Here is a 15742-nt window from a genome sequence, read left to right on the forward strand (position 1 = left end):
AAAGGCTTCAAAAGTTTAGGTGACTTCCTAAATGTCTTAGTTCTAACCAAAATTTTAAAAACCCCTCAACATCTGGGGACTGGAGACTAGTTTCTGTGGTGAGAGTGAAGATTTGGAAAGAAAACAATGGGATTAACAGTCTGATGTAAGTGGAAGTCAAACATTCATTCATAGAAAATTTTGAATGAAGAATTCCCATAGGTTAGTATTGTACAATTTGATGTCTTATTAAGAAAATGAGTTACACCCTCCTATGCAGAGTTTGGCATTAACCATTGTTTGAAACAGGACACCACACTAGTTGGGTCTGATCTGCTGCGGCAATTCCCATGTAAAAGAAGGTCATCTCAGGGACTTGGTATAAAGGCGAAGGGGTGGCCAATGTGCAGAGATCATTTTATTGGTAACAAAGAAATCAAGTTTGGATTAAGAGTGAGTCAATACTTTATGCTCATTAAAGAAGGCAAATCAAAGGACAAATGTGGTGCAGTCTCCTAGTACATTTGGCCTATCATCCCTTTGAACAGAAGGAGGGCTGGGTGGCAGGGGTCAGAAGATTGCACTGCTCACCTCCTGGATCTGCTCCTTCATTGCTTTGATATCATTCTCACGGGGTTCTATTTGCTTCTTCAGCTCCTTTATTTTATAATCCAGTACAAACTTGAACTTTTCCAGTTCCTGGTTTTTCTTTTTTAGGTCATAAATCCGCTTCTCCTGGGACAAGTAAACATATGTACAAGTCAGTGCTCTCTGCAAAGAATCAAAGCAGGAGGCCAGTGAGAATCAGACACAGACCTCTCAACCAGATCCCTGGAGTGATGTCTGGATGTTGAGGGGAAAAAAGACACCGTAGCCACAGTTCCTCAGAGAAATGGAAATGGAGATGAGACCTTAAGTCACAAATCCCATAGAGAGGGACAAGGAACAAGGGGAAGGCAATGACTATATAAATATCAGTTACAAAATTCAAGGAAGGGGTAAGTAGCTCGAAATCCTGAGCTACAGATCCCCAAGGAAAGATCTCGGGGGAGGGGAGAAACATAGAATATGTCTAATACAGCAACTAGACACCCTTGGCTGGCCTGTGCTAGCCGACTCAGGTTCATGGGGCAGGGCCTGCAGGGCTGTTTCATTGTTATGTAGACTTCTGGGCTTACACTGGAGGTGTAGTGTGAGGGTTCCAGAGCTCAGGCTCCATCTTGAGCCCAGAAGTCTACACAGCAATGAAACAGTCCTGCAGCCCTGCGAGCCCAAGTCGGGTGGCATGGGTCAGCTGCTCTCTTTGCTGTGTAGACATACCCACAGAGTTCTCAACTCTAGGTTGTAAGCTCTTCTTCAAGGCAGGGATTGTGTTCTTGTTCAAGTTTGTTCAGAGCTTAGCAGAATAGGACCCAGATACTAATTAGAGTCTCTGAGTGCTACAACAATACAAATAATTGTTATACCAATAGCAGTGTTTGAGTGAGGGGATGGTGATAAAACTCAGCTACTCAGACTGTCATAGCTCTGCCTCACCTTGTCTTGGATAGTCTCATCTCTTTCTTGAATCTCTCTCTTCAGTCCCACAATATCCTTCTCTAATGACTTAATGACACTTTGCAGCTTCTGCTGTTCCATTCTCATTGTCTCAATGTCATTGCTGCGCTCTTCAATCTCCTTCTGTAAGCTGTTGAACTAGAGACACACAAATACTAACTTTCTGCAACTGCCATTCAATTTAAACATCCTACTTTGGCTGATTTCTTGTAGGCAATGTGGCAGAAGTGAGTTATGAGAAGGGATCTGAAGGATGAGAGACAGTAATGAATTTAAGAATCAGTTCAGGAAGAGCATTTCATGTGATGAGGCAGCATGGAAGAAAGCAAAGGGGGAAAACAAGTAACAAGAAGAGCCTTGAAGGTCAGAAGAAGCTTTGAGTGGATACAATATAGAAGACAGCAGCCAGGAGCAATAGGCAAGGAAGACAATGATCTCAATAGTTGCATTGTGAATGGATTGGAAGGGGGCAAGGTGGTTGTTAGGGAAGCTAGACAGGAGAAGATGTCAATTAACAAGATGGGATGATGACTCTGCATAAGAGTTTTAGTGGCATGAACAGGCAGAACATAATACTTGGGCTACCATTAATTTAGCTAATGCAGCTAAAAATATCAGTGAAGACACAACAGCATGGATCCCAGCATGAGCTAGAAATCCAAGTATATATCCAGGGTTCTGGGTGAGCTTGTACAGTCTGAATTGAAGCCCATGCCACCGTACCTTCATTGCTATTTTTAGCCACACTAGCTAGATTAAAGCTGGGTATGAATACCCAAACTGCAATCGCATCTCTCACTGCAGTATAGAAATACCCTAACTGGCCAGAGTCTTGCTAATTACACATTGGTGGTTCTTGGCAAAGTTTTGAAAACAGGAGAGGCTCCTGAGCCACCTGCAGACTCAGGAAGACCATATCATGCTCTGCTTATCTTCAGATCTTCACAAGAGAAAAGGCTATTTCTTTTCTCTTTTTTAATGAATGCTTAAATTCTATCTCTGGTATAAACACAGAAAATTCAACTCAGATACATAAATTACACCCAGTGAAGGTGCAGTCACAAAGCACTACAGATCTCCTGGGAAACTGTGGTGAAGGCTTTATGGAGCAGTTAGTGTGCTTTTATGGAGGAATATGAATGAAGAGAGGGGATCATTAGGAGTATAAGAAAAGGAGACTGTTCTATGGATAGATTGCAATGTGGAAGGAAGCACAGATGGGAGAAAGAGTAGATACTAAAGATGTACTTGGATTCAAATGCAGGCTCTCTCCAAGCACAGAATCAGTGACCACAAATGACAGGTGAATTTGTGACACACAAAGCACATTCTAACCCTGAGAGGAGCGACTGTGCAGCTAATGTGACAGAAGAGATGGAGACAGAGACACTTTCTACTTCAATGTCCCAAATACAAATAAGAAAGATATTTCCTCATATTACCAGGAACTGGAGAGTGATGTGGAAAAACTACCTGACCCTGGGAGAAAGTAAAGATGACGGAGATGGCTCCATGCTATGTAGCAACCTGCCACTATATCAGGAATGGTAATCAGGACAGAACCTACAAATGGACATAATGGATCAAACCTCAAATACAGTACATAATCTTATCCTGCTTGAGTTGTACCTGCCCCTGAGAGAGATCTGAGAGGGTATGAATTTTCCTTACACTTTGGCAACAATTGTATAGCTTGTCATTCTAATACAGTCATATTTACTTGAAAATTGTTTAAGTGTCACAATGACGACAAACATAACTTTCTACAAATATCTGAGGAGTATAAACACCAAGGAAGGAAAGGAAGTGTTTACTACAAAGGGGTGAAAATTAAGGGAAATGGGATAAAACTGGGCACAAAGTTTGGTTGAATACCAGGAATACTTTCCTGACAATAAGATATATATCAAATTGTGGCAAAGTCTCCTGAGAAGCATGAGAAAGTTTAATTGCAAGAGATGGGACTATCTATTATTGTTACTAATTATTTATATAGTGCCCCAAACTGTACTAGATATTAGTAAACTTAGTAGAGGGAAAAGTTCTGCATTGCCCCTGTGGAGGGGGGAACCTATAATTTCTCTTCTCCCTTTAATCTAGTCACTGTTACACCAGAATGTAGCTTCTTTTTTTGCTCATAATATTGTAAGGTTCCCAAGCTATATTATAGGAAGGAGCAGTTGCCCTTTTATACCTCAGTAAAATGCCGTACATGTCTAGAAATAGACTAGTACTCTCATTGAACACATTCTACACTCAACTCAGCTTTAGTATTCCAGGTGCCAGATCAGATTCTCTTAGAGAATTGAAATTACCTTTTTCCTCATGATTCCTGTCTCTCCTTTCAACCGCAGGTTTGATTCTCTCTCTTCCCGAAGTCGTCTCTCATACTTGATTTTGATTTCCTGGATTTCCCGATCTTCATCTTCTTCAATCTGTTTCTTAGTTTCTTCAAACTCTTGAAGCTGCTGCCTGGCGTCATCCTGTGCCTGGAATCAGGAAAAGAAAATTGGAGACAGAGGTGGGAGGGCAAGGATCTCTAGCATAACTATCAGACTTTGTATTTTGTTCAGTTTCTTCTCAGAGGTGACTGGGAAATAGTAGCAGTGGGTCCATGAAATCTGAGCAAGCTATTGGTGATGGGGAAGAAGAGTTACTTACTTACTTATCTGTAATGATTATTCTCCTCTGAGCATACATATACTTTAATGGATCCCTGAGCTTTGACTGTACTAATACTATTTAAACAAATTCCAATTCTAAGATGATTAAATTTCTTTCAAAAAATTGTTATCAGACTGTCACAGGGTGGTGGGCCCCTGTAAATTAAATACATCCAGCTCTTCTGTGCTGGAAGAGGTGCTCCTAGTTTGACCAGTTAGGAGGGCAGGGAAGTACCTGGATCTATACAATATCAGGGAAAGTCTGAGAGAGCAGAGAGACCTGGTGAGTCAGGACTGCAAGGAACAATCAGGAAGAAGACAAGTGAGAGCTGCCTGGTCAGTCAGGACACGAGAGCTGTCGGAACCCAGAAGTAGTTTTTTGTGGGAAGGCTGAAGGCAGGCAGAGCAAGTGAGATTTGCTGGCTGACCTCCCCAAGCCAGAGACCCAGGGCTCAGAAAGAGCTGAAGGCAGGAAGAGCAGCCGAAGGAGGTTCCTGCTGGCTCTAAGCCAGAAAGCCTGAGTTGAGGGTCGGAGAGGGCTGAAGACAAGGGAACAGTGGAGGGTGTAGTTGGAAGAGGGCCTGAAACATAAGGCCTTGTATCAGAGTCCTAGTGTGAGGCCTGAGGCCAGAGCTAAAGTAGTTAAAACTTTGCTGATATCAAACAAAGTTAAGTTGTGAGCAAGAGGCCCTGGCTCTTTTGGCAAGTATAGGGCTGATATTGCAAAAACATCTATTCCTAAGAGTTGCTAGGCACAAAGCACTCATGCAAGCACATTCCAGAAAGGTGGTACCAGAACACCCCGATACCAAACACATTCCCCAAAGAGAAAAGGAACAAGCTGACCCATCTTAAGGATAAGGTCAGGATGACAGCATGATAGATAGAGATGTTTTGATCGAGTCTACAGGGACAAGGCAATGGGTGGCGCCTTAATACATCAGGGGTGACACATAACTTGTTTGTATTGGTGTATAAATATGTATCTCAGAGGCAATATCTTTGTCTGGCCAAGGGGAGAATGGAAAGTCCTGCCATTCACTGAGTTGGTCCATTGTCACTGGCATACATGTGTTAGTGTACCTGTAACCACTGAGCCTGGGCATTAGCACCGTGCCTTGTCGCCAATAAATCTGACCAAGTTCCATTGCTGAAAACCAAGTCTGTGGATTTATTGGGTAGTATGCTCGAGGTCTGCTGTGCCAGTTGCCTGTGCAGAGCTGGGACAGCACACAGAGCGAACACACACATGCAGCCGAACATCTGACGACAGAGGGGCTTACCTACTTATACCTGCATAATGGAGAGCTGGACCCAGAGGGACAGTGAGAGTGCCAGAGTGCATAAGGGATGCTCCCCTGGTAAAGATGACCTCTCAGTAAGGCTGTGGGGAGTTCCCCCTGGGAATAGCAGGGTTGTGCTTCAGCTAGAAGGGCAGGGGGAGGCTGTTCCACAGAGGGACAAAAAATGACTGACAAAGAGTCTGGGAGTGACAGCTGGAGCACTGAGGGCAGACTTTTAGCATTCTAGCAGCATAGGGACAGAGACACTCCCTACTGGGTTCAGGGATCTAGAACTTTGAAGTGTAGGAGTTCCCACCAAGCCCATGTACACAGGTCTGACTATGGAGATCTATTAAGGTGGGTGTGGCATTATGCCCCGTATTCTTCTTCATAATATTAATATGATAGTAATAGTAATATGATATGAGTATGGCATAATTATAATGTATTTTGTGCAAGATAAGGCATGTGAGATATCACTGAAAAGGTTATAATTTACTGAATCTGATTATCCTACTTGTATACATGTATCATTTTTGTATCTGAAGTTAGGAATATCGACTGTGTATCTGTATTACAAATATGTTTACACCTGGGGAATGCCCACTAGGCAGAATGCAATCAGTCTAGATGGATGGCTGGAAAGGGCCATTAGAGAAAACAACAGGCCTTAGAAGAAGTTTATCTCCCACCTGGGAGCCTTTCTGAGGATGCTACAAACGGAGTCGGAGTCACGGCTGCTGTGACATGGCAGGGTCATGTGACCAGATCACCTGAAACTGGACTGCATCTTGGAATACCAGTGTTTTTCCACTGACTGGGCGTGGGAGCCAAGCTGGAGCCAAAGGGTTCCTGCCATATGCAAAAGCTATTTAAGGCAAGGGAATGACATAACTGAGGTTCTTCACTGACTCCCTGCCCAAAGGAGATTCTTGGAAACACCTGAGGAACAAGGACTGAACTGGGGGGAAGTGCTGGACCCAGGCTAGAGGGATTTCTAGCCTGCGAGAGGATTACCTGGGGTTTTTAAGCTGCAAGCAAGAGCAGCTGGCCCCTTAAGAATCTCTGCAACCAGCTTAAATCATCATTTAGGGTGAGAATTTGCTACTCATATCCAATCTCTTAGTATATTACGCTTAGACTGAGTTTTTGTTTATTTGCTAGGTGTCACGGAGCCCCTGGGCCAATGCTCTGGAACAACTCCATATGAAGCTAGTCAGGACTCTAGGGGAGCATGCCTCCTCTCTCTGAGCATAGGTCGCCAGGGCAAGAAGCTTACACAGCTTTGACCTTCCTGAGTCTGACCTCAGCATTCAGCATCCCCTTCCACACTGTGCACTTCCCCCAGCAAGTCCACCAGGGTGGGGGTCCTGGGGAAGCCAGAGGGCCCTGCAGCCCAACTCTGCAGTCAGACGTGACTCTCAGCCAGCATAAGATGGAAGGTTTATTAGCTGACAGGAACACAGCATTGAACAGAACTTGTTAGCACAGAAATCAGTGACTTTCAGCCAAGTCCATCTTGGGGAGTCCTGGACCAGATGGCCCGGATTCCCCCTCTTCCAGTCCCCAAAAAGGACTGCCCATCTTCCAGTGACCCGACCTCAGACACCCCCATTGCTCCTCGTCCTTCCTTCGTCTCACTTCCCAAGCCAAGAGTCACCTGGTTGCATTCCCCTCCTGGGTCTCGGGTTACGAAGGGCACCGGTCATAGCATATGTGCAGACAGCTGGAGCAGCCTGGCCTGCCCCAGAGGTCTCAGTCAAAGTCACACACCCCTATTCCCACCACCAAGGTATTGGTGCAGCACCCAGGGAAACTGAGGCACACATTCATGCAAAAATGTAAAACTCACATAGGCTCAACAGTAAGATTCACATACAACATAACAAGGGAAAATCCCCACTTTGTCACACTAGGTAATCTGCTTTGATCTGTTTGCTATCCCTTATAATCACTTAAAATCTATCTTTTGTAGTTAATAAATTTGTTTTTGCTTTAGAATCATAGAATCATAGAATATCAGGGTTGGAAGGGACCCCAGAAGGTCATCTAGTCCAACCCCCTGCTCAAAGCAGGACCAATTCCCAGTTAAATCATCCCAGCCAGGGCTTTGTCAAGCCTGACCTTAAAAACCTCTAAGGAAGGAGATTCTACCACCTCCCTAGGTAACGCATTCCAGTATTTCACCACCCTCTTAGTGAAAAAGTTTTTCCTAATATCCAATCTAAACCTCCCCCACTGCAACTTGAGACCATTACTCCTCGTTCTGTCATCTGCTACCATTGAGAACAGTCTAGAGCCATCCTCTTTGGAACCCCCTTTCAGGTAGTTGAAAGCAGCTATCAAATCCCCCCTCATTCTTCTCTTCTGCAGGCTAAACAATCCCAGCTCCCTCAGCCTCTCCTCATAACTCATGTGTTCCAGTCCCCTAATCATTTTTGTTGCCCCTCGCTGGACTCTCTCCAATTTATCCACATCCTTCTTGAAGTGCGGGGCCCAAAACTGGACACAGTACTCCAGATGAGGCCTCACTTTATCACAAACCAGTGCATGGAAGTTATAATTTGGGGTAAAAAGCTGTTGTATATGTCCTCTCCACATTGAGGGAGAGGGCGAATTTCATGAGCTTACGCTGTACAGTTCTCTGTACAGTGCAAGACAGAGAAATTTTGGGTTTACCCTCCAGAGGGGGGTATGAACTTGCATATCTGGGCAGTTCCTTAGCTGAAGCCTTCCCAATCAGATGAGATCAGAGCATCTGTATGTTTCGGCAGCTAGGTGCATCCCTACCTCTGTGTGTGCTGGTGAAGGTGTAGACTGGAGCCTGGGAGAGGGCTTAGCAGGCTGGTCACAGCACTACAGGGTAAAGGGAACCCAGGCTGGTGGGTCAGGTGGGCTCAGTGGTACCTCAGTTCCAGATGGCACCCTGGGGGGAACCCATCACAGTGAGTATCTTGAGAATACCTTGAGAATATCTTGAGAATCTCCAGCAGGAGAGTGAGTTTGTGTGTGTATGGGGGTGGGGGGGATGTGAGAAAACCTTGATCTATGCAGGAAATAGCCCGACTTGATTATGTAAAGAGTTGTCACTTTGGATGGGCTAGCACCAGCAGGAGAGTGAATTTGTGGGGGGGGGGGGGGGTGGAGGGTGAGAAAACCTGGATTTGTGCTGGAAATGGCCCACCTGTTGATCACTTTAGATAAGCTATTACCAGCAGGACAGTGGGGTGGGAGGAGGTATTGTTTCATGATTTCTGTGTGTATATAAAGTCTGCTGCAGTTTCCACGGTAAACATCTGATGAAGTGAGCTGTAGCTCACGAAAGCTCATGCTCAAATAAATTGGTTAGTCTCTAAGGTGCCACAAGTACTCCTTTTCTTTTTGCGAATACAGACTAACACGGCTGTTCCTCTGAAACCTATCTTGAGAATGGGAGACTCTAGGTAAATAACTCTCCCTATAACCATGTTGAACAGTTCCCAGGACAAGCAATGAAGTGGGGATTTCTCAGAAGCACGAAAAACAAGTAATCTTGACAAAGAAGGAGAAAAGGTCAAATTGTTTGGCAGAGAGGGGAAAGAATAAAATTGGAGAAAGTCCAGAAAAGAGCAACAAAAATTATTAAAGTTCAGAAAACATGGCCTATGAGGGAAGACCGAAAAAATTGGGTTTGTTTAGTCTGGAGAACAGAAGAATGAAGAGGGACATGATAACAGTTTTCAAGTACCAAAAAGGTTGTTACAAAGAGGAGGTAGAAAAATTGTTCTTGTTAACCTCTGAGAATAGGACAAGAAGCAATGGGCTTAAATTGCAGCAAGGATGGTTTAGGTTAGACATTAGGAAAAACTTTCTAACTGGTAGGGTGGTTAAGCACTGAAATAAATTGCCTAGGGAGGCTGTGGAATCTCTATCAGTGGAGGTTTATAAGAGCGGTTAGACAAACACCTTTCAGATGTTAATAGCTGATACTTAGATGTTAATAGATAACACTTAGTCCTGCCATGAGTGCAGGGGATTAGATTAGATGACTTCTCAAGGTCCCTTCCAGTCCTATGATTCTATGAATAAAAAAGTCATGCAGACAGGTAGAGATCCTAAGGCACACCCTTCCAAACGGATGGAGAGGCAGGAAGAGAAATATCATGGGCAGACAACTGCCTTAGAATGGTACTTACTGAAGGCATATGCCCCAGCTAACTCAGAAGAGCAGTAAGAAAGCCCCTGCTTCCTGAGCACTCATTTGCCCGCTATCAGGGACAGGGCCCTAGGTGCAGAAGGTACACCTCCCTTGGCTTTGGAAGACGTGTTACTACAATTAGAAATAGGATACAGTCAGCAGCCCAAGGCATGTGTGTAGTTCATACCTCCTCCAGCAAGGTGGTTTTCTCATGCAGTTTGGCCTCATAATATTCTGTCAGCTCCTCCAGGGCCTGGTTCTTGGTCTCCTCCATATCATGTAGCTGCTTCTCGTATTCTTCCTGCATCCGCTGGGATTTCACTTGCAGCTCCTGGTATTTTTCATATTCTAACAAAAGTTTCTGGTTGTTGCCAGATTCTGGGAACAAGATGGAAATGACAATGCTAATGGCAGGAAGATATGTCCTGTTCTTCTATAAAAACGAGGAGTCCGGTGGCATTGTAAAGATGAACAGATGAACAGAACCTGGGCACAATCTTTCGTGGGTAAAAAACCCACTTCTTCAAATGCATGGTGCCCAGGTGCTGCTGTGGAGAGAGAGAGCTGGTCGGGGGGGGGGGGGGTCCTATCTCCCTGCTGTAGCTCTGGGACAGCCTGCACCCCAGAGCCCGCATCCCCAGCCAGAGCCCTCACCCTCCAAACCCAACCCTTTGCCCCAGCCCCATCCCAGAGCCTGCATCCCAACCCTCTACCCCAACCCTGAACTCCTCATCCCTGCTCCCACCCCAGAGCCCTCACAACCCTGCACCCCAACCCTCTGCCCCAACTCTGAGTCCCCTCTCATCCCTCTGAACCCTTTGGCCCCACCCCCCACCACATGAATTTTGCTGTGTGTCACACATCACCTCCATATAGGTGCATATAACAAAATTCATTCTGCACATGTGGGAAAAATTAGAGGGAACACTGATCTTAAATATGACTTTTGGGCCTAGCTACTTCTGTGCTGTGCAGGGTGCACTGCATACTGGTTTCCTCACTGAATGAGAGGTAAGATTGTGTCATTTTTACTCAGTCAGTTTGTAGAGGAGAACTGTACTTGAACAAGCATCACAGTTTCACTCTCCTCTCTCCTTGTGATGTGCTCAATCCCAAAGCATGAACATCTGCTGTTGCCAAATGCCACTGCCTTGCCTTGCCTTTCCCCGTATCTCCAGCGTTTCTTTGAATTCCTCCATTTTCCTGGCACTCATTGTCAAGGTTCCTCCCCCACTCTGAACTCTAGGGTACAGGTGTGGGGACCTGCATGAAAAACCTCCTAAGCTTATCTTTACCAGCTTAGGTCAAAACTTCCCCAAAGTACAAAATATTCCACCCTTTGTCCTTGGATTGGCTGCTACCACCACCAAACTTATACCGGTTACTGGGGAAGAGCTGTTTGGACACGTCTTTCCCCCCAAAATACTTCCCAAAACCTTGCACCCCACTTCCTGGACAAGGTTTGGTAAAAAGCCTCACCAGTTTGCCTAGGTGACTACAGACCCAGACCCTTGGATCTTAAGAACAATGAACAATCCTCCCAACACTTGCACCCCCCCTCTCCTGGGAAATGTTGGATAAAAAGCCTCACCAATTTGCATAGGTGACCACAGACCCAAACCCTTGGATCTGAGAACAATGAAAAAGCATTCAGTTTTCTTACAAGAAGATTTTTAATAAAAATAGAAGTAAATAGAAATAAAGAAATCCCCCCCCCCTGTAAAATCAGGATGGTAGATACCTTACAGGGTAATTAGATTCAAAACATAGAGAACCCCTCTAGGCAAAACCTTAAGTTACAAAAAAGATACACAGACAGAAATAGTTATTCTATTCAGCACAGTTCTTTTCTCAGCCATTTAAAGAAATCATAATCTAACACGTACCTAGCTAGATTACTTACTAAAAGTTCTAAGACTCCATTCCTGGTCTATCCCCGGCAAAGACAGAATATAGACAGACACACAGACCCTTTGTTTCTCTCCCTCCTCCCAGCTTTTGAAAGTATCTTGTCTCCTCATTGGTCATTTTGGTCAGGTGCCAGCGAGGTTACCTTTAGCTTCTTAACCCTTTACAGGTGAGAGGAGCTTTCCCCTGGCCAGGAGGGATTTCAAAGGGGTTTACCCTTCCCTTTATATTTATGACACTCATATACATAGATTTCTCTACTCCGTTGCTGTAGGAGTCTTCTGCCATTCCAGTCTCCCCAGGTGCTACCTAGATGATTCCCCCCAACCTTCTTTACCTGCCTGTCATTCCTTATTGCCCCACCTCTCTGGTTCATACCTGTCCCTTCTTACTCTTTGTTTTTTTTCAAATTGAGATCACATTTTGGGTGTTACCACAATACAACTCAATTAAAATAATTCTAGATAATAACAGCGATACCCGGCGTTCCTTAAGGTTTTGCACCATTTCGCTCATGTGCCGCACATTTTTTAAACGGACTTTCCCTCTCCACTTCATCATTTGCCATGAGTTCAATTCAGTTCCTCCCATTCTGGCTGTACATATTTCTATGTGTCCTAACCTAGGTCCTGCACCTCCCTGGACTGTTTTTCCATCAGCTCAGACAGCTGCTCCTGGTACTGCAGTTCCTGCTTTTCTTTCTCTGCCTTTAACACCTGGAAAAAATATAAACAGATGAAGTTTTCATCTGAAAACAGCAAACCAACCTCCAGATCCCTCAAATGCCTGCCTAGGGGGGGAAATAAATCAAAGAAAGAGTGGACTGTGTAGCTCTGCCCTTTTCAGAGTGAGACTGCAGGGGTCACTAAGATAACACAGCCTTCAGGGCAAATGAATCCAGAAGGGACAGACTAAAAAGCAAAGGAAAACCAAGTTACAGAGTAGTAAATGGAGTTCTTAGAGTATAGCATAAAGCAGTGGTTCTCAACCTATTTACCATTGTGGGCCGCATGCGTGGCCCACAATGGGTCATGTGGGCCACCTCCAATACTACCTGCATGGCCCTGAGGATGTCACATGGGCCACAGCTCTGTGCTGATTGGCCCGCAGGTTGAGAACCACTGGCATAGAGCTACATAGATCTCTATCTACTGAAAAGTTAGAAAAGCTTGTGAGTAACAGGAAACCTACTTTGCAAGTCTTACTCAGGTGAGGCTTATACACTGTCCCTCCATAATGCCACTAGGGACCTCATCTCCTTCTTTGTAAATCGTTTCCTCAGATGCCCAGCATGCCAACTGGTGCAGGATTTTAACATCTTGTCTGCAGAAACCTTTAAGCTCTAAGATCCTGGCATTTGGGGCAGAATAAGATGAACAGAGTACAGTTGGCCCATGAATTCTATATAGTTGAGATATCCTTACAGCTCTAGGAATGCCCACTTAGGATATGTCTACACTGCAATTAAAAACTTGCACCTGGCCTGTGCCAACTGACTCGGGCTTGCAGGGTAAGGCAGAAGGGCTGTTTAGTGTAGACTTCTGGGCTTGGGCTGGAGTCTGAGCTCTAGGGCCTTGTGAGATGGGAGAGCTTCAATGCTCAGGCTGCAGCCTGAGCCTACACTGCAATTAAGTAGCATTGCAGACTGAGCCCTGTGAGCCTTAGTCAGCTGGCATAGGCCAGCCATGAGTGTCTAATTGCAGTGTAGATGTACCCTTATGCTACAACATTCCAAAGGGGTGCTACGGATTGAAATAAAATCATTGGGAGGTTATTTACCCTACATCTTAAGAGGAGTTCTTGAGATGTGTTATCCATATGCCCATTCCACAGATGATGTGCATGCACCTCAAGAGCTCAAGATCAGAGACTTTTCTGGCCAGCTGTATCCATATAATGTGTATGTGTCCTCCTCCCAGTCCTCATGCTCTTCAGCGAGGGCATAAGGATGAAGCATTCACGAATGTGTTGGCCACTACTTGATTCCTTCTTACTGCAGAATCCCCAAAGAGGAAGCTGATGTAGAGGGGATGGAAGGGTGGATTGTGAAATGCGTATATGTACATGTCCTGAAGAATGCCAGTAACTGTAGTGTATATGGTAGTTAACTTCCCATTCTCCTTTATCTATATGCACATTCCACTGATGGCGACTCCTAGGAAATAGTTGCATTAATGAGATAGGAGCTTGGAGGAGTTAAACAATGAGTGAAGAGCTTCTTTACTAAAAAGAAAAGGAGTACTTGTGGCACCTTAGAGACTAAAATTTATTTGAGCATAAGCTTTTGTGAGCTACAGCTCACTTCATTGGAATGCATCCGATGAAGTGAGCTGTAGCTCATGAAAGCTTATGCTCAAATAAATTGGTTAGTCTCTCAGGTGCCACAAGTACTCCTTTTCTTTTTGCGAATACAGACTAACATGGCTGCTACTCTGAAACCTGTCTTTACCAAATGCAGCATCTGGAAGCCTCAGTTAGAGCATAGTGCCTTGTGATCATGTGTACTGATGCCTACCCAGCTGCTTTACAGATATCTAACACTGGTAGATTTTTGCAGTGAGCTGCTGAAGAGTCTTGCGCTCCAGTAGAATGGGTAATGAGTGTGGATAGTGGTTCTACCTTGGCTATGTCATATCATGTTCTGACACAATCAGAAATCCAGTTTTGCAATCTCAGAGATGAAATTGCAGAGCCTTTTGACCTTTCTGCTACATAGACAAGTGGTCTTGATAGATTTTCTAAAGGGTTTCGGCTAGGGCTGTCAAGTGACTTAAAAAAAAAAAAATACACCAATCATGATTAATCACACTGCTAAACAATAGAATACCAATTTATTTAAATATTTTTGGATGTTTTCTAGATTTTCAAATATACTGATTTCAAATACAACACACAATGCAAGTGCAAATTGCTCACTTTATATTTATTTTTGATTAGAAGTATTTGCACTGTAAAAATATTAATATTTTCCAATTCACCTAATACAAGTACTGTAGTGGAATCTCTTTACCATGAAAGTGCAACTTACAAATGTAGAATTATGTACCAAAAAACTGCATTCAAAAATAAAACAATGTAAAATTTTAGAGCCTACAAGTCCACTCAGTCCTAAAACTTGTTTGGCTCAACAAGTTTGTTTACATTTGCAGGAGATAATGCTGCCTGCTTTTTGTTTACAATGTCACCTGAAAGTGAGAACAGGTGTTTGCAAGGCAGTGTTGTAGCCAGCGTTGCAAGATATTTAGTGCCAGATGGGACATAAAAATCTTTAGTGCTTCAGGCTTCAACCACCATTCCAGAGGACATGCCTCCAAGCTGGTGATGGGTTCTGCTTGATAACAATTCAAAGCAGTGTGGTCCGAGGCATGTTCATTTTCATCAGCTGAGTCAGATGCCACCAAAAGAAGGTTGATTTTCTTTTTTGGTGGTTCGGATTCTGTAGTTTCCCTATCGGAGTGTTGCTCTTTTAAGACTTCTGAGAGTATGCTCCACACCTTGTCCCTCTCAGATTTTGGAAGGCACTTCAGCTTCTTAAACATTGGGTCGAGTGCTGTAGCTAGCTTTAGAAATCTCACATTGGTACCTTCTTTGCATTTTGTGAAATCTGCAGTGAAAGTGTTCTTAAAGTGAACAACACGTGCTGGGTCATCATCCGAGATTGCTATAACATGAAATATGGCAGAATGTGGGTAAAACAGAGCAGGGGGACATAGAATTCTCCCCTAAAGAGTTCAGTCACAAATTTAATTAACACTTTTTTTTTTTTTTTTTTTTTTTTAAAAATGAGCGTCATCAGCATGGAAGCATATCCTCCGGAACGGTGGCCAAAGCATGAAGGGGCATGCAAATGTTTAGCATACCTGGCACATAAATATCTTGCAATGCTAGCTACAAAAGTGCCATGCAAATGCCTGTTCTCACTTTCTGGTGACACTGTAAATAATAAGAGGGCAGCATTACCGCCTGTAAATGTAAAACAAACTTCTCTTTCAGCCAATCGCTAAGACAAACAAGTAGGACTGAGTGGACTGTAGGCGCTGAAGTTTTACGTTGTTACGTAACTGCACTCAAAAAGAACAAACAAACAAACAAACGTTTGTCACAATAAAGAGACTGAACTATAGTACCTATGAGGTGAATTGAAAAAAGTATTTCTTTTGTTTATTATTTTTACA

The 15742-nt window shown here is 44.0% G+C and overlaps 1 protein-coding gene across 7 annotated transcripts in view; it reads right to left on the minus strand.

The window, feature by feature from the left end:
• Positions 1 to 15742, minus strand: part of CFAP57 (cilia and flagella associated protein 57) — a 154078-nt gene that overhangs the window by 58730 nt on the left and 79606 nt on the right. For 6 of the 7 annotated variants that reach the window (XM_078854151.1, XM_078854149.1, XM_073358036.1 and 3 more), the window contains 5 exons: positions 12190 to 12283; positions 9847 to 10037; positions 3852 to 4025; positions 1516 to 1674; positions 571 to 714 (listed from right to left, as the gene is read on the minus strand). In XM_078854151.1, coding sequence (XP_078710277.1) covers positions 571 to 714; positions 1516 to 1674; positions 3852 to 4025; positions 9847 to 10037; positions 12190 to 12283 — 762 coding nt within the window. The remainder of the gene's footprint in view (positions 1 to 570; positions 715 to 1515; positions 1675 to 3851; positions 4026 to 9846; positions 10038 to 12189; positions 12284 to 15742) is intronic. The other variant, XM_073358043.1, reaches the window with a different exon arrangement.

The sequence above is a fragment of the Lepidochelys kempii genome, chromosome 8, assembly GCF_965140285.1.
Source record: "Lepidochelys kempii isolate rLepKem1 chromosome 8, rLepKem1.hap1, whole genome shotgun sequence".
NCBI lineage: Eukaryota > Metazoa > Chordata > Testudines > Cheloniidae > Lepidochelys > Lepidochelys kempii.